At 47.0% G+C, this 26,564-nt stretch overlaps 2 protein-coding genes across 4 annotated transcripts in view; both read right to left on the bottom strand.

Annotated features, from left to right (window-relative positions):
- Positions 1 to 309: 309 nt before the first annotated feature.
- On the bottom strand, positions 310 to 13,671 carry C1HXorf38 (chromosome 1 CXorf38 homolog). 3 transcript variants are annotated; one of them, XM_054714469.1, is made up of 7 exons: positions 13,431 to 13,671; positions 13,109 to 13,243; positions 9,327 to 9,446; positions 7,329 to 7,478; positions 6,375 to 6,554; positions 2,498 to 2,660; positions 310 to 993 (listed from the first exon to the last, which is right to left on the bottom strand). In XM_054714469.1, exons 1-6 carry the CDS (start codon positions 13,644 to 13,646, stop codon positions 2,499 to 2,501), a joined length of 963 nt encoding a protein of 320 aa, XP_054570444.1. In that variant the 5' UTR covers positions 13,647 to 13,671; the 3' UTR covers positions 310 to 993; position 2,498. The 3 variants fall into 3 exon arrangements, with proteins under 3 accessions (XP_054570444.1, XP_054570449.1, XP_054570445.1); XM_054714470.1 differs by lacking the exon at positions 310 to 993 and adding an exon at positions 1,238 to 2,097; XM_054714474.1 differs by lacking the exon at positions 9,327 to 9,446.
- Positions 13,672 to 15,900: 2,229 nt separating this feature from the next.
- MED14 (mediator complex subunit 14) overlaps positions 15,901 to 26,564 on the bottom strand; it is a 59,667-nt gene continuing 49,003 nt past the window's right edge. The window contains exons 26-31 of the mRNA XM_008153031.3: positions 25,479 to 25,714; positions 23,144 to 23,323; positions 22,943 to 23,050; positions 21,477 to 21,602; positions 20,716 to 20,908; positions 15,901 to 18,070 (exon numbers count right to left, since the gene is read on the bottom strand). Of these exons, the coding sequence (XP_008151253.1) occupies positions 17,997 to 18,070; positions 20,716 to 20,908; positions 21,477 to 21,602; positions 22,943 to 23,050; positions 23,144 to 23,323; positions 25,479 to 25,714 (917 nt within the window). The 3' untranslated portion in view covers positions 15,901 to 17,996. The remainder of the gene's footprint in view (positions 18,071 to 20,715; positions 20,909 to 21,476; positions 21,603 to 22,942; positions 23,051 to 23,143; positions 23,324 to 25,478; positions 25,715 to 26,564) is intronic.

The raw sequence follows: 26,564 nt of genomic DNA, 5'->3' as shown, positions 1-26,564 counted from the left end.
ATCAAGTGTTCATAACCCCAAAGTCCCGAAAGTTGGAAATGAGGTTAGTGAATCAAGATTTCATTTGATGCCAAGTTTTGTATCTTATATCTAGAAGCTAGAAAACACTGCAGGGTTTCTTAGTTTGGGGGGAGTTTAAGATGAATGAAAATTTTTGTTTCTTCACTACTGAAGTCATCTCAAGGATTCCATAAAATGAAGGGAGAGAGAAAATGTAAGATTAAAGACCAAAGAGCATGGTTCGTTCCCAGGTTTCGGCACAAAAACAAAACAAACCCCCCCCCCCCAAAAAAAAAAAAAAAAGAGTAACAAGAAAGATTCAAGCAGGAAGTTACAGGCACATCTGTATATATCTAGGTTTTATAAAATTACATTAAGTGTCTCTTAATGTAAAAATATTTACATTGAACACCCGCCCCCATCCTTGCCCCTTCTCTACAGATCATATCCATTTTTAAACTTTTTCCTTTTTTTAAAAAAAATTTGTTTGTTAATCCTCACCCAAGGTTATTTTCCCATTGATTTTTGTTTTAGGGAGAGTGGAAGAGAGAGGGAGAGACAGAGAGCAACGTCGAGGTGAGAGAGACACATCGATGGGTTGCCTTCTGCTCGAGTCCTGACCAGGGCCCGGGCCGGGGAGAGGCCTGCAATCAAGGTACATGCCCTTGACCAGAATCGAATCCGGGACCCGTTGGTCTGCAGGCTGACGCTCTATCCACTGAGCTACACTGGCCAGGGCCAGATCACATCCTTGATGGGCAGCCGAGGAAGCAAGAGCTCAGCTTCCCTTGGGCCACTCCTCCAGGCGGCTAGGCCCTGGGCAGCGGGGACCGTGGCAATTCTGTCCCTGAAGGTTCAGAGGCAACATGGCCAGCTAAGCACCACAGCTGGAATGGGACAGCGGCGCCACAGTTCAGGAAGCACAGGACACAGTCAGAGGTGGAAGACATCTTGGGTGAGAGGAATAGAGGAGGTATGAATGAATCTGTGAATCTGTTGAAAAGAAAATGAATTTCCTTAAGAAAGTTGTAATTCTGAAATCTCCTAAAGAGGGACGAGGCTTAGATGACAGTGTAACTGACATGTACATCTACATATGAACACAGGAGGGCCAGGCCGGTGCTCAGCTGTGACTGCTGAGGCAGTTTACTTTCCTAAGTGCCAGCAACTGGGGACCTTTTCCCAACATTCCTTTGTGTCGCTGACCTGTGACCCCCCGGCCCTGCCCTTTGGTCAGTCAAGTTACTGTTCTCCAGTCCCGCCCTGACCAGCATGGACCCACCTTCTCGTCCTACTGCCTCAGGCTCCCAGTTCCGGAACTAATTGGAAATGGCTAGAAAATGGCCTTTCGGGACATTTCTTTCTTGCCTTCTTCCAGAAAGGAAGGATTTCTGTCTCAACTCTGACACCCAGCTCGCGCCTTGGGCCTCCTCATGAGTGAGACTTTCAGGAAGGAAGCGGGGGGAGGGTCTGCAAGGGGGCAGAGGGCTCTGCATGAGCCTTCACACAGGCTGGCCTCACCCAGCCTTGCCTGCGCTCAGCAGCCAGAGTTTAGGACCAGAAAAGAACATCAGCTTTTAAAGAGTAACAAAACAAAACAAAACAAACCAAACAAAAGCAAAACCTCCAAAAACCCCTGGATGACAGTTTTGGCTTAAGAGTATCTAACATCTTTCGGGCAGTATAGCTCGCACAACACCCCCGCTTATGAGTATAGAGCCGTGGTCAGCAAACTGCGGCTTGCGAGCCACATGTGGCTCTTTGGCCCCTTGAGTGTGGCTCTTCCACAAAATACCACGGCCTGGGCGAGTCTATGTTGAAGAAGTGGCGTTAGAAGAAGTTGAAGTGTAAAAAATGTGGCTCTCCAAAGAAATTTCAATCGTTGTCCTGTTGGTATTTGGCTGTGTTGACTAACGAGTTTGCCGACCACTGGTCTAGAGCAATAGTCCCAAAGGCAGAAAGGGGAGCTCAGGGACAGACAGCATCCTCTGGGGGGCAGAGTGCTCTGGGAAGTCTCCCCTTTTGCACAGAAAAGGACGCTGAGGGCCAAGTCGTGCCGCCTTTCAGAGAACAGGTCTGGTTTGGCCCAAGGGCAACCTACAATCAAAGAAGATATTTAATTGTATTTGAGGGGGAAGAAACTAAAATACCGAAGTTATTTATTTTGATGAGATCTTCTTGTGGAAATTAACAAGTTGCTAGGAAAGCCACAGCTGAGAGCTGGGCACCGTGGGCACCACTGAGGGCTGCCCTGCTTTCCGGTGATGGTCCGAGGCTGACTCACCTAAGGCCAGACCAGCACCTTCAGGCACACGCGGCTCCATGAAGCTGGCGCGAGAACCCGCACCTGGCAAGAGCACCAAGCCCGGGGCCCCTTCTCTCCAGCAGGACAGGGAAGTCCTGGGTGAGACTGTGGCCACTGTGACCCGACACAGAGAGCGGACATCCAAGGGGCGAGGCTGTTCTGTTCTTATTTACCAGCAGATCCTAAGCTCACCTCAGGCCTCCCCTGCGGCTGCCTGGACCCCACGCTCCTTTGAATCCAGTTTTTGATGCTGGAGACACAGGCTGTCCAGCTTCTGCAGATCCTCTGAAAGACCGTTCCTAAGATCCTCATTGTTTCTCAGAAATTCCCTCAGCGCTTCCAGCCGAGTTAGGATCTGCGGAAAGAAACCACACAATGCACAGTCAGAGGATCTGATGGGCTCGGGATTCAAGGGAAAACTCCCAGCTCCAAGTCGGGCTCCTGCTCACGTGTCCACCGAGAGACAGAAACCATGGCTACAGCCGCCTGCCCACAGACAAACCCAACCAACCCTTTCAAACAAAGCATCCTCGCCCTGACCGGTGTGGCTCAGTGGATAGAACGTCGGCCTGTGGACTGAAGGGTCCCACGTTCAATTCCAGTCAAGGGCATGTACCTTGGTTGCGGGCACAATAAAATATAATTTTTAAAAATAAATAAAACAAAGCATCCTCTACTCAAACAAAATAAAACTCAGGCTCACTGGTTCTGGGCCACACAATGGAGTGTTTGCTTGCCTCCTCAAACTTTTAAAAAATATATATATTTTTATTGATTTCAGAGAGGAAGAGAGAGGGAAAAGAGAGAGAAACATCAATGATGAGAGGGAATCACATTTTAACGTTTTATTTCAAACCTTCTGTTAAAACCAATAATGCTGTATGTGTGCCATTCTGCATAAGCAACAAGTCTATTGCAGGATGTTTTTAAAAGTGAAAGGCAGTTTTAATTCTGATGGGGTTTTCTGTTTCATTCATAGATTGTGCCAACACTTCCATCTACTGAGGTTGTAGCAATTTAAACTCCCACCGGCAACGTACTTCCAGACACTTAACTACAAGCACTTGCAGAACTGTGCTTATGACAAAGGTGAGAGTGACGTGTATCTTGGGGTATGATGGAGTGTTGTTGTTGTTCATCCTCACCGCAGGTTATTTTCCCATTGATGTTTAGGGAGCGTGGACGATAGGGAGAGACAGAGAGAAACATCGATGTGAGAGAGACACACTGACTGGTTGCCTCCTGCATGAGCCCTGACCAGGGCCCGGGCTGGGGAGGAGCCTGCAACCGAGGTACGTGGTCTTGACCAGAATGGAACCCGAGACCCTTTGGTCCGCAGGCTGACGGTCTATCCAGCTAGGGCCCAGCTAGGGCCCAGTCTTTATCAAGATACATATACACTGAGTTGCCATATTATTATGATCTCTGAACGCATAATAATCTGGCCACTCCGTGTATATCCTATAGAATAAAAGGCTAATATGCAAATGGTCCCCTCGACCAGGAGTTCCACCAGCAGGCAGGCCGGCCAACCGCTCATGTCCCCTCCCCCTGGCCAGGCTGGCCGGACCCCACCCATGCACAAATGCATGCACCAGGCCTCTAATATATATATATATATATATATATATATATATATATATACATACACACACACACACACACACACACTGAGTGGCCAGATTATTATGCATTCAGAGATCATCATAATCTGGCCACTCAGTGTATATCATTACAGCTCATCATCGAACAGAAAAGAATTGACATGATGAGCTCTCTCTGCCATGAGCTCCATGAGGCATTCTGGGAACCGTCACACCAAATTACCACCATGAGCCATTCTTCAACGTGGCTTTCTACCCCGACTCCCCGTTTTACTGCATACCAGAAGCAGGTCTTATGAAATACTCACAGGAAAAGGCCTGTGCGCATAATATAATCACCGGATTTCTTCATTCCTGGATGCATGTGTTGTTTCTTCCTATTTTAACATCTCAAATGAGAATGCATCTTACCACTGAGTGTCTTACAATAAATTGGCAGCATTTTTTTTTTTTTCTGTCTTAGAAGTAACGGAATCAATGTTGTGTCTTACAACATGGCATCTTAGAGCCACTGAGAGGTGGTCTATCGAATCATCTGCCTTTGGAGACTGACCCTGGAGAGCATGGAGAACCATATCTGGGACTGAACTTCCACAACGAGGTCAAGTTCCACACATCATGGAAAGCCAACCTTCAACTTCTTAGAGATAACATGCCAATCCATCTGAATTTACATTTTGATCAATGGCAACAGCAAGAGAAATGCCATGGTCTACTGAACAAAAGCATGCGGAATGAGAACTTATCAACCCTATCTAGAGACTTGGGACCCAGAGAACAAGCCCATTAACCCCAATTTGTTCCTGGCAAACAGAGATAATGAGGGTTTGGAATGTACGGCCGCCAGCTCTTCGGTGACACAAGATGCAGTGAGGCATGAGGCACAGGCCCGGAGCGCGGGCACCCCCGGCCAGCCCTCAGGCGCGGCCGGCAGCCTCCCACCCGCCAGAGCCTGCTCCTCCGGCTGCTGCCTCGCGTGGAACGCGCGGGCTGCGATCAGGTGATGGCCAGGCTCCCTGGCAGCTCGCGGCTCACAGACTCCAGGCTCGAGTGCGCTGCTGCTGGTGCGTTTTGCTCGTTGTTACACAAACAGGAAAGAACTGCAGCTCCCTCAAGAGGGAAGTAGGGCCGAAACCGGTTTGGCTCAGTGGATAGAGCGTCGGCCTGAGGACTCAAGGGTCCCAGGTTCGATTCCGGTCAAGGGCATGTACCTTGGTTGCGGGCACATCCCCAGTGCGGGGTGTGCAAGAGGCAGCTGATCGATGTTTCTCTCTCATGGATGTTTCTAATTCTCTCTCCCTCTCTCTTCCTCTCTGTAAAAAATCAATCAAATATATAAAAAAAAAAAGAGGGAAGTGGGGACCCCGGACGCCGCTGGGGCTGAGATCCTGAGCGCCTGGCTGCCTCCTCTTGCTCAACCCTGCTTCTGGCAGCAGCAGCAGGAAGAGAAGTGGAGCTGGCTCCACGCATTTTAAAACAAAGCAAGATGAAGCCCAGGGACTCAGAAAACAGAAGATCTGACAGTCTTAGTCATCATTTAAATAACTATGGTGTGCCAGGGAGGGCACCACTCACTCTCTCCCTAAAACCAAGAAACGTATCCTCAGGTGAGGATTTACAAAACACACAAACCTGTCGGCTCCCTACCACTTTCTGGGAATAAGGTCCAAGCCCTGGGTGAAGCACAGAAAATCTTTCAAAATATGGCTTCAACCTACCTGGCCACCTCACATCTCATCATGCCTCCTCCCATGCTCACCTTGTCACTGTCCAGGCCCAAGCTAGTCTGTCTTTTTGAAAAATATTGATTTCAGAAAGAGGAAGGGGGAGAGAGGGAGAGAGAGAGAGAGAGAGAGAGAGAGAGAGAGAGAGAGAGAGAGAGAGAGAAACATCCATGATGAGAGAGAATGATGGATTGGCTGCCACCTGCGTGCCCCCTCCTGGGGATCAAGCCCACAACGTGGGCACATGCCCTGACTGGCAATTGAACTGTGACTTCCTGGTTCATAGGTCGACGCTCACCAACTGAGCCACACCGGCTGGGCCCAAGCTGCTTTCATGCTTTGACAGGTGCTGTTCCTTCTGCCAAGAACGCCCTGCTTCTCTTGCCAATTTGTCAAACTCTGAGCTGATTCTGTTAGTCCCAGCTCCACAGCACCTTCTCAGCAAAGCCTTTTTTCCCACCCCACCCCCACTCACAGAGACTCTGGCACTCTGTGGCAGCCTCACCGTGTGGTTCCACTCTATGGCATGCATCAGGCACTGAAATGTGTCTGTCCAAGTGAAAAGAACTGTTTAAAGGTAATATCCACCTGCGCCAAAAGGGCATTCATGTCTGGAAGGGATTTGTCTTATAAATCAGAAACGTGGCTGGTAATATGCTAAAATTAGCTACTCTTCCTCCCTGGCGTCTCTGTCTGTTTACTCGCACAGAGGATATAGTACTTTTTATTTTATTTTTTTACCTCTTCTGGCAACACCTCTTGTTCTTTCGCTTGAAGATAAATCTCTTGAAGTTTTTCCTTTAGAAATTCCATTTCGATTTCATGGACTTGGCTCTCACTCAGGTATATGCCTGTTTCATAGTCACACCCATCTCGATGATCTTCCTCGGGGATGAGGACGGCCCAGTCCGATGTCAACAGCTGTTGGAATACCGAAAAGATAGGTGAACTCATTGAATGAAAAAGATATTTCGCTGGGTGACTTGAAGAATTCATTCATAATGAATTATCACTGACTGGACCCATTTTATTTATTTATTTATTTTTTAAATATATTTTATTGATTTTTTACAGAGAGGAGGAGAGAGGGATAGAGAGTTAGAAACATCGATGAGAGAGAAACATCGATCAGCTGCCTCTTGCACACCCCCTACTGGGGATGTGCCCACAACCAAGGTACATGCCCTTGACCGGAATCGAACCTGGGACCCTTGAGTCCGCAGGCCAACGCTCTATCCACTGAGCCAAACCGGTTTCGGCTGGACCCATTTTAATAACATCCTGTGACCACAGAAATACTTCTTAGCCCAGTACAATTCTAGATTTCATATCAACATGTTTTTCCCTGTTTACATGCTAACATTTCATTTAACCCTAATAAACTTCAAATTCTAAATGAGTGACTGTGGCTACTTTCCCCCTTAGTTCTTTTTAAAAAATATATATTTTATTGGTTTCAGAGAGGAAGGGAGAGGGAGAGAGAGATGGAAACATCAATGATGAGAGAGACTCATGGATCGGCTGCCTCCTGTACACCCTCCACTGGGGACCAAGCCCACAACCCTGGGCACGTGCCCTGACCCGGAATCGAACCTGGGACCTTTCAGTCCACAGGCCGACGCTCTATCCACTGAGCCAAACCGGCTAGGGCTCCCCTTAGTTCTTTATGCCAGAAGCGTTTAGCCTAATTTTCACCTCTTCTATTCTGGAGTACGCCTCCACAATCTCTGGGATATTACGGAATTCATTCAGAAAATGTTGGATCTTCATCTGGAAATCTCGAAGCCACATAGAAGATACCTTCATCTCTGAAGAGTGCATGATATCGTTACGACACTTAATCACCTACAGAAAGACAGAAAAAGGTAAAAGCCTTCAAAGTCAAACAGCGGGGTGAACTGACATTTTTGTAGTTTCAAAGACAGTTGCAGCCCAGCGTGCTCAGTGGTTGAGCATCAACCTACGAATCAGGAGGTCACGGTTCCATTCCCGGTCAGGGCACATGCCCAGGTTGTGGGTTCGATCCCCAGTGTGCGGCATGCAGGAGGCAGCCGATCCATGGTTCTCCCTCTCCCTCTCCCTTCCTCTCTCTGAAATCAATAAAAAGAACATATTTTTTTTATAAAAAAGGCATAATATGCTAATTAGACTGGGTGTCCTTCCGGACAACCTTCCGGATGAAGCTGGGGCTGCAAGGGAAGCCCAGGTCCTGGGTGCCTGCCGGCGGCTGGAGGGAAGCCTGGGTCCCAGGTGCCGGCAGCCGGGGGAAAGCCTACTCTTGCACAGACCTCTAGTTTTTTTTATAAAAAAAGAAAATCTGCAGAAAAGCTTTTTGTTAAGTTCAATCCCCTGCCCCTTGAATAATCAATTCATCAGGGAAAGAAATACACACAAGCTTACAACTAGCCTTAGTCCTTGAAATCTTGGGACTGGCTGGGCTGTCTCTTACAAACCCCCACATCCCTTAACTGGAAACAACCCGCCGAAGAGCAAGAGTATCGGCTGGCGGCTCTGAGCGCACCCACGGCTACAGCAGAAAATGCAAAAATGCTTTAACTATCGCTAGAACCTCAGGAAACTGGGCCAGGGGAGCTTTTCGTTGCGGAAACCATGGTGAAAGCAACTTTAGCGGGTGTTTTAAGACAGATGGTGCTGTTTACTGTGTTCGTTAATGCATGGAAAGCCGTCCACATCTTTGTTAGGAGAGAGCACAGGGGTCAATTCCGCACTGCGATCGTTTTTGTCTGCTGATGTCACAGAGGCTTCTCAGTCCTTTTAGCCGCTGGCAACCTCGCAGACTATCCATGCATTTTCCTACGTGTTATAAACACTCCATTCACATGCACTTTCTCAGTGCCCCTCAGAGTAATAACTGCGTAGAGCTGTTCTCTGGTGAGAGAGAGAAATCTGTCTAAATCTCCAAGGAAATCTGACATAGTGATCTGTTTTGACCTTTACTCCCTAGTGTTCCTGTTTTCTCCAGTTCTGTGTAACTTGGTCTTATCAATTAAATTTTTAAAAGTTCTTAAAAAATACTTTTACTGATTTCAAAGAGGAAGGGAGAGGGAGAGAGAGAGAAACATCCATGATGAGAATCATGGATCGGCTGCCTCCTGCACGCCCCACATACGGGATGGAGCCCGCAACCTGGGCCTGTGCCCTGACCGGGAATCGAACCCTGACCTCCTGGTTCCTAGGTCGACACTCAACCACTGAGCCACGCCGGCCGGGCTTGCCAATGACGTTTAGAAGGGCAGGACTCAAAAGCTGCCATACCATGAACAGAATGATGTACTGCTCTGCACACATAGTTTTTAACAGTGAAAATAACTTGGCATCTGTTTATGGGAGAGCCCAGAAGAGAAATGTGAGGCTCACCTAGTTTAGCGGCGAAAGGCACAACAGCGGGCTGGCAGGAAGCGTTCATGAGGAAGAACAGAGGCCAGTCTCCTGACCGCGCTTGCGCAGGAGATCTTGGACATCACAGAAGGTGACGGCACGTGAGCCCCCCTAGCCCGCTGAGCAGTGCCAGCTCGGGAGCCAAGTCTAGGTTTCTTTGCACATCGGTGTTTGGGGAGGGGCTGTGTGCTGCGCCTGCGCGCTGCTTCAGCATCACTGAGTGTTTCTCAGCTGGCTCCACAGGACACACGGGACTGACTCCCACTGTAGGGACTAAAATCGGACAGTTCTTACCTCTGTGACTTTCTTTCGATCAACCAGGAAGTGATCGCAGGCGTTGATGAGGTTTAACAGAGCCACTGCATCACATTCCTCGGGTCCTGCTTTGTCCGCCAGTCCGCGGGGCATGAAGGCCTGTGGGAGGGAGAGGCGAGGGGCACCCGGCTTTCCTCCAAGCCCGTGAGCTACTGGGGCCCATGTCACGTGTCTGCTTCCCAAGCGCTGACCGAAATGCTCTCAGTGAAGTTTTAAGTTAGAGCCTCATGAGTCCAAAGCACAAGCCGGGAAAGCGGGCGACAGCTCAGCCGGGGCCAAGGGCAGTAACTACCTGTCCCTCTGCTCTGAGAGACACTTAACCAACATTTCACACAGCTGGTTTCCGGTGCTTTCTTAACAGCATGTCGGCAGGAAGCACGGGTAGAAAGCACCGTCTTTCGTTTCCTTACTGAAGTGTCAGAGGCTGTTGTTAAAGGAGATTTGAAATTGTTAAATCATAGTCAGACCCTGAAAGGACTTGAGAAAGTGCAGTACAGTAGTATACAGGTAAGGCTGTGGGCTTTGGAGTGGGGGACAGGGCTGGGTTCAAATCCCAGCTCTGCCGCTCGGCAGCTGTGTGACCTTGGGCAAGGTCCTCGCGCTCAGAGACCTATCAGCAGACGGGGATGACTGTTCTCATGTACCTCGAAGTGTGTAGTGACGATTAAGTAAGTTAATGCGAATGAACAGGCCCCAAATGCTGGCCATCACCTTGCTGATGGTGCGGGGGAGTAGGACCTGCCGAGTTCCAGATGGAGCTCCGGGGTTGGAGGCCCTAGCCCAGTGGTCGGCAAACTCATTAGTCCACAGAGCCAAATAGCAACAGGACGATTGAAATTCCTTTGGAGAGCCACATTTTTTAACCTTAAACTTCTTCTAATGCCACTTCTTCAACACAGACTCGCCCAGGCCGTGGTATTTTGTGGAAGAGCCACACTCCAGGGGCCAAAGAGCCGCATGTGGCTCGCGAGCCGCGGTTTGCCGACCACGGCCCTAGATGCCTGTTCTAGCACGATCTTGCCTTTTAGAGCATTTTCTGGCACAAACCCCCCAAATGGTGCTATAGCAAGGCTGGGGCACATTTCTTTCCTGAAATATTGCCAAGTTTACATCTGAAGGCAACAACTTTACCGAGCTAAGCAGCTCAGGAGCACATGCCTGCCAAGGGACTGGAAAAGATGACATGAGAAACTGCGTGCAACGAGGACTCTAAATAAAACACAGAGTTCCCTTGAAAACAAACACATTTCAGGGCTGCTCGGGGCGCCAATGCCCCCGGGGGAGAGAGTCGGGCCGTGTTCCGGATGGCGGGGGACCCGACACCTGAGCCTCATGTCATTAAGAAATGGCCCCGATCAAAAGGCACGGCGGCCAGGACCATCCCCGTCTTTCTATATGTCTCAACAGCCACCGACATGCCACCCTCTGAAAGAAGCCTGTTGTGGATGCGACCAAGGCGAACAGAGAACTCGGCTAGAGCATCACCAACGAGTTCCAAGAAAAGGAAGGAGAAACTCTGCTTACTGCTCCCGCTGCGGCTGAGAGGGACACAGGGTTAGAGGCGCCTTAGTTGCCCCAAGACCAGGTCTGGTTTTCTCTCCCGCTACAAGCCCGCTCTGGCTGGCATTTCCTCGCCACGGTGAGCCTGTCTCTTGCGCAATGGCGTTTTATTCTAGCAATTATTCCCTTTCTCTAGAAATAGAAGCCAACAGAGAGGGTCTACTGCCTCGGAAAGCGGTTTCTTAAAACCGCACACCGTGTGCTCCACGCGTTAAACGCAGCTCTGTGCCGCCTGCCGTGCCCGCACGGAGGAGGAGGAGGAGGAGGAGGAGGAGGAGGAGGAGGAGGAGGAGGAGGAAGAGGAGGAGGAAGAGGAGAAGGTGGAGAAATAAACAAGGGCCAGATCGCGCTGGGCCCTCCTGGCTCTGGAAAGGGGTCTGGGATTTGTTCTAAGGGCATCAGAAAGCCCCCGCAGAGAGGGAGAGAAGGAGGATTTCCTAACTACTGTGCGGTACAAAGAGGGTAGTGAGAGTTCGGAGATGAGGCAAGCATGCTTGGAGCCCTGGCCGGTGTGGCTCAGTTGGTTGGAGCATCAGCCCATATAATGAAAGGTTGTGGGTTCAAGCCGTGGTCAGGGTGCTTACAGAAGGCAACCAATCGATGTTCTCTGTGATACTGATGTTCCCCTCTCTCTCCCTTCCCTCCTCTCTAAAACTGGTGACCTCTTGATTCAAGTGTTGATGCTCAACCACTGAGCCACCCTGACCTGGCAAGATTTCATTTTTCTAACTGTCAAATAAGATTCCATTGTGTACACACACACACACACACACACACACACACACACACCATCTTCTCTATCCATTCATCTACTGATAGACAGCTCAGCTGCTTCTCTATCTTGGCTAGTATTAGTAATGCTGGAATGAGCCTAGGAGTATATATATCTTTTTGAATTAGTGTTTCTGTTTTCTTCTTGCCATTTGTGACACCACGGATGGACCTGGAGGGTAGTGCGCTAAGTGAAATAAGTAAGAGAAAGACAAATACCATATGATCTCACTTATATGTGGCATCTAGAAAAAGAAATGAATAAGCAAAATAGAAACAGACCCACAGATACAGAGAACAAGCTGATGGTTGCCAAAAAGGGGGTGGGGTGGGGGAAAACAAATAAATCAATAAATGGTGCTCATGAACAAAAGAAAAGAAAAACGGAAAGTGAAACCAGTCAGCAGAAGCAGCGATGGTGCATCAGGGCTGGAGCTGGGCAGGCAAGTTCAGAGAAGGGAGAACAAAGGAGGGGGTTAGAAAGAATATGAACTAGAAGGTCTGCAGGTGACAGCAAGGCCAAGTGGCATAAACAGGTGGCCTGTGCTTCCAGAGGATTCTAAGGGTATAGCAGCAGCAACAGAGACCAAGCGGGTGAGAGACAGTCACAGTAGAAGACGGAGTTTTAAGGTGAAAGGAGGAGTTGGCTTAGAAAAAAGAGGGCCGAGGGTGCAGGTGTGTGGGTTTACTGGACCATGAGAGCCAGCAGTGTGGGGGTGCTGAGACGGTTCAGCTTCATTTTTGAGGCGAGGGAACAGAGGCTGCCCCGCGTCACTTCACAGCGGTTGAGCTGGGACCGATTTCCGCTGCGCAGGCACCGAGCCCGTGCCCGCTGCTCACTGGCAAGGAGGCTGCCCGCGCCGCCCCGCCCCCTCCCCGGCTTCTGGCAAACATCAAAAAGGCAACAACAACAACACAAACTCCCCACTTGGCCCAGTGAGGACGGCAAACTGCCAAACCCTAAAAACAAGTCTCCTGGAACCCTTCCATCTGGCTGCCTACCCCAGCTCCGGAGCCTCATTCCTTAGACGGCACGGAGGCCTTCGTGCTGGAGCCTTTTCCCGCCTTGGCTCACGTCGCCGTCCTCACGGGGCACGAGAACCAAGCTGAGGACCGGAGCGGCTGCCCCTCAATGCCTGTGCCCCGGCCCCTCGCTCTCTTCCCCATCCCGCCCCCGGGTCGTCGTCCCCCCCCCCCCCCCCCGCAGATCCGCCCTCCAGCTTTGCAAGCAGGAGCAGCCACTCACTGCCCCAGGACGCAGACAGGCAGCAGCAAGCCTCTGCTTCCCTAAGGCGGGCTGGGTCCAACCCAACAGCCTGGAGGCGCCCCGACACCAGCCCTGAGGCTCCACACCCCGCTTCTCTGGGGCTGTGGAGGGGGTCGCGGGCTCCGGGTGACTCCCCTCCCACCCCATAGCCGCAGGGGCTCACCTTGGCCACCTCCCAGGCGTCCGCGGGCCAGCGGCCCGGCCGGCAGTTGCCCCAGTGCACGTCTCCGTTTCTGTTGGTGTGATGTCTCAGGATCTCCCGTTTCCACTCCGCGCACACCTGGCACTGAGGCTGGAACTACAGGGGGCGCGGGGAGGGAGAGGCATTTGGGCATCTGAGCCCCGCACCAGGGAGGGCACGGGACACTGAGCTCGGAACGGGGGGAGAGAGGGGGGGGCCGTGGGGTGGGCAAGGGGATGGAGCGGGTGGGGGGGGGGGGAGAGAGGGGAGCTCAGCGGTCAAGGCCCCGGGCCGGGATGCTCACCTGGCGGCCGCGCGGGCTGCACCTGGAGCCGCCGCGGCAGGTGGCGCCCGGGCCCAGGCCGGGGGCGCAGGCGAGCAGGCCGCGGTGGAAGGCCAGCATCTCCCGGCCCACGAAGCCCTGCAGGCAGCGGCGCAGCAGCAGCAGGCAGTGGCCCGCCTTCACCCAGTTCTTGTACTCGGCGCAGTTGAGGCGAACCGCCAACTCCGACAGCACCATCTCCCGCTCCGGCCGCGGAGGCCACGGGGGCGGGGCGGGCGGCAGTGCGCAGGCGCGGAATCCGAGACAGAGCCGGAAGCCGCGCGCGCGGTAGGCGTGGCCCCGCCCGTAGGCCGCCCCCACGTGCAGGGCGCGTCAGCACGGCGCGCAGGCCTGTGGGCGGGGCGTCCCGGCTCCCAGGACTAGTGGGCCGCACTCGTCTTAAAGGACCCCACACTTTATCCAGCGTCTCTATCTGCAACTCTGTTCCCCCAAACTGAGACCGCCAGCCCCGAATTCTTCCTCTCCGATGTCCGTGCTCCTTCCTGTCTTCTTGTAGGGGTGCAGAAGGCGCTGAAGGCACACTTCTTGACTTAAATGTTCCTAGCATTATACAACTCGACTAAGCTTACTTACCTGGTTCCTAAGCCCACGGATTGGGTGTAGCAAATCCGGGAACTAGTGAAACGTGACTGCGGTAGCCAGCACCACGCACCTATTACCTGCTTGCGTTGTGCCAAGGTGACACCTTTGGGCCACCAAGGAGAGGCGAAGTGGACAACACATCACCTGGGTTTTGGAGGGTGGATTCTGGAAGGCCGCACACTCCGAGCCAGATAAGGGTTTCTTCTTTGGCGTGAAGCTTTGCGCTTAGATGATTACTTTGTACTCTTGATTATATGATAACTAGTGCTCCTCCCATAAGGGAGTCTAAGTTCCAAATAAGTGTGCCAGGAGGGTCAGAAGGCAAATGAATTGTCAGCTTTGAATGACAAGAGGTGATCTCAGTTGTAGTTAGGTTTCGTGCACTGCTTGAGCTTGCAAAGCATGTTAAAATTGTATACCGTCAAAAGGCTCCGAGGGGAGAGTCTAAACATTGGAGCCGGCCCCTGACTTCCTATTTCACAGAAATAGATCTGGACTCAAAATGCCTCTACTTAGCTGTTTGATCTTAAGCAGTCGTAAATTTGATCTCGGCAAGTTACATTTCTCTAGGCCTCAGCTTACTCATCTGTAAAAGGAAGATATTAATACCCACCCCATTTGGGTTGTTGTGAGGATTAAATGGTGTCTGGCAATAGTAAGCTCTCAGTAAATATTAGCTATTATTTTATATTAACCCAAATGTGCCCTTTCATCAATCAATCATGTTCCTGGGCAAGGTATTAACAAATCACAGCCACTTGGAAGTGGAGGCCATTGACAGAAAATTGTGAGATCATGGCTTCCTGGAGGTGTGTAGCACAATGCTGGTTGGCCTCTGCTCATTTTTTATTAACCTCAAAGCTATCCTAAGTAAATTTCAAATCATTCCCCTAAGACACACTGTCCATTCCCATCAAACCCAATGAAAAAGAAAATTCCCCAAGAAACAATGAAATACACATTATTTTCTCTTTTTGTCCCTATAAGTTTTCTTAAGATTTTCGGTACAGTAATTTCGTATCAGGAACACTTGGGTAGCCCAGCTGGTGCGGCTCAGGGGCTGAGCGTGGTCCCATGCACCAAGAGGTCACCGGTCCCATTCCTGGACAGGACACCAGACCGGGATTGGGGCTCGATCTCCAAACCCGGGCAAGCAGGAGGTAGCCAATTGATGTTTCCCTCTCATCAATATTTCTATCTCTTTCTCCTTTTCCCTTCCTCTCTCTCTTAAAAAACAACAACCAAAAAAACCCACTTGGGTAATAAATATTAAAGCAAAATGTAATAGATATTTCTTTGGGGGGAAATCATGAAAGAAACAACTTTTTATGATGAAACTGGGTCTGAATTTAGAGTAATAAAATTATGCTTCTTGAAGTTATAAATTAATCACAGTCCAAAGAATGACTATTAGTATCCTGTGGACAGGTTACTGTGTAAACTGCAACAAAGTAAAGTTATTAGTGGTATTCAAATTCACAATCATATATATTTTAGTTTACACCTATACTTAACTCACTCAGAGAGTTAATTTCAAATATAAGGTTCAGCCCATTAATAACTTGATATGTTCTGTTGAAGTTTTCACTTTTTTCCTAATTCTGAAAGTACTCTATACATTCTGAAATGGCATTTCAGCAGATACAAAAAAGGTGGCAAACCAGAACCAATTTCTTCTTTCAAGGTTAAACTAATACTAAAACATGCTACTATCCAAACATCTTCATGAAAATTAACTACTGAGAGTTGGTAGTTCTCTGAAACTTGTGTAAATTTTATTTATTACTAAAACCACATTGAAAACATCTTAAAGACCCAAACCCTATAGTAGAAAAAATCTCTATGGGCATCCAATCCCTTTGGTTGAAACTAGGTAACAAAAGAGGCAAAAGACATGGTTTGTGATGAAGCCTAAAATTCAAATACTAGTGTTTTCAAGCTTTAATAAAGTATATTCCAATTCCAAGTATCAAGTATGATATCAAAATTCAAATTCACCAATGTACTCTTAAATAAGCATCAAAATACAAGTTTTGTTCACTGAGTCCTATTTTCCTTTTGATTTGCACAATGCATTCAGAGAGGAGTCATAATTAGGAAAAAAGTGTCCACTGAATGCATCATGTTTAAAACGCAATGAACAGTTCAAAACCAATCATACTTAAAAGGGCACACACCTAAAAAGTTAACTTGACTCATAAAATTGTTTGAGGCAGTATTATCCTGTAGATAAAAATACATTTGTTGTGTACACATGGAGGCTTCTACATGAGAGAGGGTTCCGCTCCACACAGAAAAGGACTGGTCCTTGATAAAGACATGTCAGACCGACAGACAGATGTGATTACCACCGCAAGGAGGACTGGAAACGGAAGGATAAAAGGTAAGTTAAAGGAAGGGTAAAAGTTCAGTCACCTGCTCCTGAATAGTGGCAGAGTTGGGCAGGAAGCAGGAGATGAAGGCAGAATAAGACAGAAGAAAGGCAAAGAAGGCCTCAACGCTGACCAGAAAGAAAGACAGAATCAAGCAAAGTTGAGAACAGATACGCTACAGCTGCGGTGAGATGCCTGAAATTAGAATTCGGTAGTAGACAGTTACAGAAGCACAATTAAATTATCTAAAGTGGAATTAGACAAAGCATCTGCAATTTCACGGAGAACCAACATTACAGTGACAAGATAACTCAGCATGAAGTCATTTGTAAAACTTCCCCCAATAGCATCAAGTCACCAGAAGACCTTTGCTTCCGACGACCTTCTTTCAAGCTTATCCGAGTCCCTGACTGATTGGCAGACACAGCGCAGTGCCCCCAAAGGAAACTCTGCGGAGATGTGATCATAGGTTCTTCAAAGTGGGGGACTGGCCCAGGTTTCTTCCAAGCAAACCATGTTACCGTTCTGTAGACAATGAATCAAACAGGGATTGTTTGAATAGCCCCAACTTTGGTGGGGAAATTAAGCAAGATAAGGATCTCCCGAAGAAATTTCATGCAAAGGCAGAGCATTCAAATTCTGTTTCCTAATTAATGCTGTACGCAGAAGTCTCCTGTAAACTAAATTTGCCTAACGGGAACGTTCCCACATCCTCAGCAGACCAGAACCCTGCAGTATTTGAGAGCCTGGATTAACATGAAGTACTCACTGTCTCTCCTCAAAGACTGGGTTCTTGCTCTTGCCAAAACCCTAAACTGACAGACAACCAGGGCGCTAAGTGTTCACCACCAGTCAGCGTCGGAATGTTTGAAGAAAATCAACTTGAAACGAAGAAGTAGATGTTTTTGGTCACATTTGAGACACATATTATTAGAAATGAGTTACTGGCCCCACCAGGCTAAAGATGAAGGGAGGCCCTGAGAAATCTGCAGAACTGATATATACACACAAGTGAGTGTCACTGCTTTTTGTTTTTTTAAACCTCTAGTTTTATTAAATATTGCTTCTTTGGGATGTTTTTTTTTTTTTTATAACAACTCCCAGAACATATTCATGTAAGGATTCAAAGTGGTCATATTAAAATACAGCTTCATATAAAGTTTATCACAGTTTTACAGTATTCAAAACGACAGACCTGCCTTAAAAAAACAAAACAAAAACCAAAAAAGGACTATTACACCCAAAACATAGGAAAACAATTAAATAAACAAGTTTGGCATTTCCGTAACTTTATAGTATAAAACAGAATATTAAATCTAAGATTGGCAAGCGAGACACTGATGTATTTACCTAGTTTGAAACGTGTCCCATTTAACACACTTTACAAGTTCACTACACAAAAGATGGATGGTTTGATAAATGAAGTGCACCCTGAAAATTTTTGCAAGTTTAGAATATTTAGCTCAAAGTAAAAAAAAAAGTCCTTTTCCTTTTTTTAACTGAAGGCTGAATTCAGACTTTTTTTGTTGTTTTGTCTCATTTGTCAGCCTTCCTGGTTTAAAAACAATAGTGTCTATGGACGCCCACCAGGGGGCAGTGTAAGATTAGCCATTAAATCACGAACAGCTGCAAATATTGTGCATTCACCTGCAACAGAGAAAAATGGTCATTAGCTATTCGCAATACAGGAAAGATGATGTCAACACACCGGTGGGGTAGGGGCAGTTAAATCTAAAATTAGCAAGAACTTTAAGGATCAAAATAAAAGAGTAAATTTTAACTGCACAGGTTACAGGGGATTAAGCTTTGGTGTCGAGTATCAGATAATGATTTCATGTGGATGTGGTTTTTTCTTAGGAGGAAATTTTGGGCAAGCCCCATTCAGGTTTGAATTTAAGAAGATGCCTACAGTTTATAGAAACACTGGAGAAGGAGCACTGGATAAACCTCTGAAGTTGGGCTTCAAGGCTACTGACAACTGGCTTGTGCCTTTTGAATGTAATGAAAAGATCTACAGCCTGCCCTGAATGGCTCCGTGGTTGAGCATTATGAACCAGGAGGTCACGGTTCAATTCCCGGTCAGGGCACAGGCCCAGGTTGTGGGCTCGATCCCCAGTGAGGGGCGTGCAGGAGGCAGCTGATCCATGACTCTCTCTCATCACTGATGTTTCTCTCTCTCTCTCTCTCCCCCGTGTCCCTTCCTCTCTCAAATCAATAAAAATGTATTTTTTATAAAAAGGTGAGGTAAAATAGCTATGACAGCACTGTCCAATAGAACTTTCTGTGAGGATGAAAACATTCTATTCGTGCACTGAGGCTACCAAGCAGCACCTGTAATGTAGTTAGGGTGACTGAGGAACGGAATTTTAAATTAACTTTAGTTTAATTTAAATTAAATTAAAATTAAATAGCCACATGCAGTCAGTGACAGTTAAATTGGACAGTACAGTTCTATGACATCTATTCGAGTTTTCTCCCAAATTTGAAGGAAATGATCAACTTCTTGAGTTCAGCATTAAAATCAATTAATACAAAAATAAAGTGTTTTTTCTTAAAAGCACTTCCACCACCAAGGGGAGGAAGTGAAGGGCTTGGCAGGCGGGAGGAAGGCTGCATGTGGCCCAGCAACAATCCCAAAGCAAGACACGTTTGGGGGAGGCTAACGATTCATCCTCTCAATGTCCCCTTTGCTCGAAGAAACCAAACACCCTGCCTCTTCCTTCTTGTAAATATTACAACTGTTTCACTACACTAAACCAAGACCAGCTGTTAAAATTATAAACCAGCATAGCCTAACACTACAGTGGCTGAAATGAGAACTGAAGACCTCAATTGAGTAATGGCCTTCCAGCAGAGGGCAGAGCGCAGTGACCCTGTGCAAGTCACTGCACCCTTCTCATCTACCACTGGAAAATGAAGGCACAGAAAGAAAATGAAATGCAAAGGTATAACCTGTCTAAGGTAGACATAAAAGAAAAACAATTTCAAAATATCCCAACCATTTATTAATTCAAAGAAGTTACATCTTTCTTTTGCTAAAAACACATTTTCATTATTGACAGGTAGAAAAACTTGCTTGATGGCCATAGGATCAAAACATGCTTTCCTTTTAATTTTCAATTCCATAAGACATAATGATAGTCCTCTGCTTACGAGAGAATGGTGTTTATTATCAGAGTTCTCCTGGACTACTACTTTGAAAATGGTTAGCTTTAAACTTTGATTCTTAAGGACCTATTCTTTAGCTGAAAGAAGGAAGAAGTCAAAGGATGAAAGCAGAAAATTATAAGAAGTGGAAGAAGGATTACAACACAAGAAGCATACCCTGCTCTACTGCCCAGTGCATTTTTTATCAACTATACTTGAGTGAGAACTTGCCCTTGTATACAATATGGGGAAACAAACAGCTAAAAATAAATCATTTCTCCCATGATTCCTATTACTAGTAAAATTTTCACACTGCGGTACATAAAAATGTTTCAGAGAACAACTTTCCCTCATTTAAAAACGTAATTCCTTTATCATACTATTCTCAACAGAACGATGGTGGACTCCCTTAACATTAGAAATAAGCAAAAGGGAAGAAAATTCTCTTCGCTGAGCTTTGTTTTGTAACCCAGGATTTCGCACTGCCAGTTGTGTGTTAAGCATAGGCTACAACAGTATTGACCAGACCTTGTTTATCTTGCCAGAACATTCTGGTTTCCCTGACAGTGCTCACCTTGAGAGCTTCATTGTGCACTTGGTGAAAAGGTTCACTTGCACCCACCTGAACTTATATAAGGAGCCCAAAAAGCAGTGATGCCATTTGTATCAGCGTTTATTCTTCACAAAACATTGAGAAGATACAGAACTTTGAATGATATTATTCTCTTCATGACTGAACCATTAAATATGAGAAAGCAACATGCATTTCAACTTGGTGATGTACAGAGTGGCGGGTATCGATGGCAGGGCAGGAATTCACATCCAGGGAAAATTCTATCATCCTAGCCTAGGGCCTTGTGGCAATGTGTGCCATAAATACAAGCTTCTGGCATTAGCAACTGGGTCAGTCCCCACAGTAAATCGCTAGCGAAAATGAAGTCCAGGCAGCAGAGACATGGACGAAAACAGAGAACCAGTGAGAACAGAAGAAAGCGACAGGCGGACACCGAGAGGCCACAGCAACCGGAGCTCTAGGCCTAGGACTGGGCGGAGGTGGGGAGGAGGAAGCAGCGGGGAGAAGGGGACTCTCTCAAAAGAACTCTCACGACACATACGCAACAAAAGAGCATCTACTGGTCATGTACCTTGTCGCGGTGGGTTCATCTCTGCAAACCTCTTCAGAATGTTGCTGACCATCATGGGAGCAGCAACAGAAGAGTTCTGCTGCCTGGGAATGTCTGCCTGCTGGGTGGTACCTGAAGCCATGTCATAAATGATGGGAACTATTATACTAACAGGCTCTTGGGGAGGGACCGATGTCTTCTGAGTTAGTTGAAGCTGCAGACACAAAACACACGCAAAGAGAAGGAAAACGCAGTAAGGAAAACATTGGACTAAAATTTATCAAAGGTACTATCATTTACTGTCAGATTAAGATACGTGAAGCAAAGAAAATTAAATATGACAAGGACAAACAGTTAGATTAACATGCAACTGTCCCACAACGATCGAGTTCAATAACCTTCTGTTATCACTAAAGCAGTGGTCGGCAAACCCATTAGTCAACAGAGCCAAATAACAGGACAACGATTGAAATTTCTTTTGAGAGCCAAATTTTTTACACTTAAACTTCTTCTAATGCCACTTCTTCAAAATAGACTTGCCCAGGCCGTGGTATTTTGTGGAAGAGCCACACTCCAGGGGCCAAAGAGCCGCATGTGGCTCGCGAGCCTCAGTTTGCCGACCACGGCACTAAAGGAACCAGGGTCACGCGCAGTGTAAGCTGACGAGGAATCTGGACCTATTTTTGGCAGCGACGGATCATTTCTGCACTTAGCCACAAGCTGCTGCACTACCCTCACACGGCTCTCTGCAGAAGCTGCGCACACATGCCGGTGGTACTTACAAAAAAGAGCATTTTGGATTTCAGCACCACAGCAGGCGTCCCAGGAGGTGCGATCGGCGGGGCGCTGGGAGGGATCGTCAGGCAAAACTGAACGTTCCACTTTAGCTGTGTTGCCTGGTCAGGAAACTGTTTGGGGAAAAAATCAAAAATCAAGATAAAGTCCTATGAACATTAGGAGTCTGGAAAGTTAAGGCAGAATTTTGTTTTATACTCAACAAAACCAAGTTGATAACTTGCATGTTTTCAAAAAATAGATATACACCAAGTTACTCATTGAAAAGGCCACTATGGATTTATGTGGTGTGTTCCTCTCCTCCCCACTCACTTCATTAATTCCCCGGATTCTGCCTCCTCAGGGTCTCTGGCACCTGTTCCCTTCTCTCTAGTCTCACTGATGGCAGCCCGGGGCTTTGTTACTTCCCCGCGGCCCCTAATGGTCCCGTCCAGGGGCCGCCTCTCCCCGTCCCTCTTTGTAGCACTGCCAAGTGTTCTGGAAGGTGGTTCTATTCTAGCTCACAAATGTTCAGTGACAGGCAGGGACACATGGTGTCCCCACCCCCTCCAAGGATCAACAGCTGGCATTCAAGGCCCTTCTTAACTGGTGCCAACCTAGACTTCCCAGTCCCGGTTCCAATTCCTTCCCCAAAACAAACTAGACAAACTGTGTTAATAACTTGCAATTATATCCACGGATGCTTTTGTAACCACAGAAGTATTTACTCCTTTAAAAACTCAGATGGATATCTTGTTGGCATAAATCATGTCATCTACAGCCTATCAGGGCAGAAGCCATGCTGTCCCAATATTAAAATATCAACTGAAAAAAGCAATGAGGTATTTGGAATGACCCAAAGCAATTCTAAAAACGTTAAAATGTAAGGTTGGAAAACTATCATCAGCTGCCACCTGGATGCCACTGATATAATTGTATAGTTTCATAGAAAGGAATTAAAAATCTCCCAGAGAAGACAGACTTTTTGATAAATGGTACTAAGGCAATTAGGGGCATCTGAAGAACTTAGATCCATACCTCACACGTGACACAAAGACATATTGAAAATGGATCCGAAATTTAAGTAATTTAAAAAATGAGTCCATACAGTATTAGAAGAAGCCATGGGAGGGTTATTTCATTATCCAGGAGTAGGAACAGTGTATTAAATATATTTGCTTTTATAAGAGATAAGCCACTGGTAGCTTGGGTTGCCTGTGGGAAGGAGGTCTAGATGGCTGGACAGGGATGGATGGGAAATTGCCCACTGAATCACCTTGTTCTAAATTCAAAAGATGCAAGAGGAGGACTGTGTTGCCTATTCAAAACATAGAAAATTTAAGTGAGAAATTAAGAAGAATATAAGAGAAAAATAAAAGAGCCTAAACGGGTAAAAACCAATAAACCCTGCCCCCACCAAATGCAACCTCCTCAAAGAGCTGGCTGTGAAAGTTGGTGTTTCTCTGTAACTTACCAGCTCCAGCTTCATAATATGCACACAGTCTCTGAGGATGTGTGTAGGAGCCCCTAATAGCTTGGTGAAGGCTATTAATGTATTGGCTTTAAATGGCGGTCCGGCAACCTGCAGGGATAAATAAAGCAGGTTACTCTTCATTTGACCTTGACTCTTCTGTTTCGCTGGTTACACTAAAATGGTGCATTAATAAACACCTACTCTTGTTTCAAAGAATTTCTCTAAAACTTGAAGTTCGTCAGGCTTCCACTGTCCTGCGTTCTCAGGTGTCACTTTCAGCTGAAGTGTTTGGTTGGTTTTGGGACTAAGGGCCACTCTGCATTTCAGCGCATCCGTCTTAAACATGATCACCCCAGGTTCATTGGAATTTATCAGCTGTAGCTGCAAAACAAGGATGCATCAAATTAGCATGCAAGACAATATGTAAAAAAAAAAAAAAAAGACAGTATGTAAGACAAAGAGAAAATGAAATGTTGCCCAGGGAACTGTTTACTGTTTCAAAAGGAAAACAACTCAGTTGACACCTATTCCAAAACAGAGGTATCTAGGCAGTGAGCACCTAAATTGCGACCACCACCCCAAAGAGGCAATCGGACAGCACGTGTCTCAATGGAAGAGCGTAACACCACCTATAAAATATTCTTGCAAAACAAGAACCAACTTGAGGCTGAATTCAGCAGTTAGATCGACAGGACTGATCCATATTATAGATCTATAGGGGTCAAAAAAACATGTTAAATGATTCTAAAATGATGCAATCGGCAAAATCCAGACTGAGAAACTCTACAGGACAATGATATGGTTTCTTCCAACAAATAAATTATGTAAGAAGAAATGGAAGGGGAACCTACAGTTTGAAAGGGACTTAAAAAGTAGTTTGGGGCCCAGCCGGTGTGGCTCAATTGGTTGAGCATTATCCCACGCACCAAGAAGTTGCTGGTTTGATTCCCAGTCAGGGCCCATGCCCACGTTGTGGGCTCCACCCCCAGTAGGGGGTGTGCAGGAGGCAGCTGATAGATGTTTTTCTCTCTCTTATTGATGTTTCTCTCTCTCCCTCTCCCTTCCTCTCTCTCTGAAAAAATAAAAAACGTATTAAAACAAACAAACAGAACTAGTTTGGGTTCTGATTCAAACTGCAAAGAGAGTGATAACTTGGGAAAGCAATCTGGACACCAACCGTATCTGACAATAAAGAATTGTGTTTGGATGGAATGATGTCTGGAATTTGCTATCAAACAATCTGGGGGACCCTAAGTGAAACAATATGGGTATGAGTTCACTGCTGAAGGCGGGTGATGAGAAAAGACAGGTTCATTATCCAACTCTCTACTTTTTACCAGCTTAAAATTTTCCACAATAACAATAAAACTGGCACATTGGGGGGGGGGGGGGGGAAATAGATCCGGACTGGGACCTCTGCTAGCCCAGGGGTTGGTAAATATTTCAGGCTCTATGGTCTCTGTTACAACCACTCAATGATGCCACTGGAGCTGAAAGCAGACGTAGACGGTATGTATTGAGTGGGCGTGGCTGTGTTCCCACGAACCTTTATTTGCAAAAATAGGTGGTGGGCAGGACTTGCCTCCAGGCACATAGTTTACTGACCTCTGCTCTAGACTAATACGTTGATTACACAAATGAGCACGAGTTTTAAAGAGCTGAACACTTACAGGGCTTTTAAGTGGCAGAGGTGAGCCTAGATCACAGGTCTGATGATTACCATTTTAAATGCTAATTTATTCAACTTGTTAAAACATTTATTTTTTTCAAATCTGAATATAAAGGCTGCAAAATAGTGTGGTGCCACCCCTTGAGTGGATATTTTCAACAGTCACCATTCTGACGACCACCTCATTATCATATGTACATCAACAATAATAATTATAAGTAACTAATATGTACTGAATACCAAGACATGATGCTACGAGCTTTTTATGAATTATCTCCAGTTCCCACAACTGTTCCGAGTTAGGCAGATACCATGACCTACCATCACCAGAAAGGGGAAGAACTAGCCAAGCTCTTGCTAGCAGGTGGCTTGGCCTGGCCACAAACCCAGGCAGCTGGACTCGGGAACAGGTGCTCTCAATGCTGAGCCATCTCCTGAGGGCATCGCCACAGGACAGGTTAGAAGGCCTTTTCGGTCAGGGTTTTAAATCCATTCAATGGCTCGTGTATTTGAAAAATAGCTTTCGTCCCTGTGATCTTAAGTCATTTTTTTCAATGGAGACTCCGGTTCAAAGCGAGCCTGCCCGCAAAGCATTCGAGGACAAGAGCGACTCCTAGGCTGCTCTCTGCAAAGCCTGCTCCGGGGCACACATGTCCTATGGTACTGAGCCGACCTGCCTCCAGGTCCATGTGAGCCACAGCAGGGCAAATTGTAAAGTGAAGGAATATGTCAGAAGGGAAAAGAAAATAGTGCAAAGCGTAACTCTAACAAGCTGGTTAAAGGAGGGGAGGGGATGTCACTTTAGTTCCGATCCTATTCTGCCTTTGACCATCCCCACTTGTGAGTGAGTTCACTAGGTGGCCATACCGTTTCCTGCTGGATAATTCTTTGAAGGTGTCTTCTCATGATGACCGATCCGAGGAATCTTTCAAGCGGAGAACAAAGGTAACTACCAGCCAGGCCAGGCACGAGGCCTGGCGTCGGGGAGGGCAGCAGCAAAATGTTCAAGGCACTGTGAGTGAGGATGGTGGGTATGGAGGCTGCCCAGGAGCGCTGAGGTAGTTTGCGAGGTGGGGGCATGTTTGTTGGCATCGTTTGAGAACCTTTAGGGAAGGAAAAAGTCATTTCACTTATAAAGACCAATATTATCTCATTGCTTTCTGCTTTGTTTCTGGTACAGATCTTTGCTATTCTATAGCAACCTGTACTGTTTAATTACTCCTTGTAGTGTAGCAATCATATATGAGCTTCCTGTTAGCAAAAATGGCCACAGTTCTTCCTGTGGCCAGGTCCCTGCAATGAGACTTTGCAGCAGCCCCATCAAGAAGTGGAGTCTGTTGCTCTGTGACTCCGGGTTGGCTCTGTGACTTGCTGTGGCCAACAGAATGCAGTGAAGTGAGGCCCTGCTGGTTGCAAGCCTAGGCTTTCACTCACTCTCTCGGAGCTCCCTGTCCAGCCACCAGGTAAACAAGCCGCGATCAAGTATGAGACCATCTGGAGCAGAGAGGAGCCATACCGCTGGGGTCACCTTAAATCAGCTAAGCCCAGCCAACCCAGGAGCTGACTACAGACGCATGAGTGAGCCCAGCAGAGCCTGGGAGAACTACCCAGCTGGCCTCAGCCCAAACTGCCACACTGCAGAACGGTGAGCAAAGAGAACTGCTGTTTTAAGCCACTCAAGAGTCGAGAAGCAAAAGCTAGCTGGCATTTTGTACAATTCTTTTCTTCTGTGTTAAATTGCATCATCTTGTCAGATGCCTTTAGGGATCTTTTTCAGGTCTAGTATTGTAGCTAGGGTAGCAGTCATAACAGAGGCACTGGGGTCTCAACTCAAAAAACTTCTGGAAGAGACATTTCCCTTTCTTACATTATGTCTGACTTTGGCAATGAACTATTATTACCACCGATTTACTAAATGGCAAAGGTTGAAGTTATTAAGTAACCCCATTCAGC

This window comes from Eptesicus fuscus, chromosome 1, assembly GCF_027574615.1.
Source record: "Eptesicus fuscus isolate TK198812 chromosome 1, DD_ASM_mEF_20220401, whole genome shotgun sequence".
Taxonomy (NCBI): Eukaryota; Metazoa; Chordata; class Mammalia; order Chiroptera; family Vespertilionidae; genus Eptesicus; species Eptesicus fuscus.
This window is presented reverse-complemented; position numbering and strand designations above follow the sequence as displayed.

Bases quoted from the DNA above. Each gene is read 5' to 3' on its own strand.
- C1HXorf38 (XM_054714469.1), bottom strand. From the start codon at position 13,646: ATGGTGCTGTCGGAGTTGGCGGTTCGCCTCAACTGCGCCGAGTACAAG. The intron at 7,479-9,326 runs GTAAGAACTGTC...GTCTTTCTGTAG, and splicing joins ATCGAAAGAAAGTCACAGAG to GTGATTAAGTGTCGTAACGA. The intron at 6,555-7,328 runs GTGAAAATTAGG...GTATTCCAACAG, and splicing joins CGTACTCCAGAATAGAAGAG to CTGTTGACATCGGACTGGGC.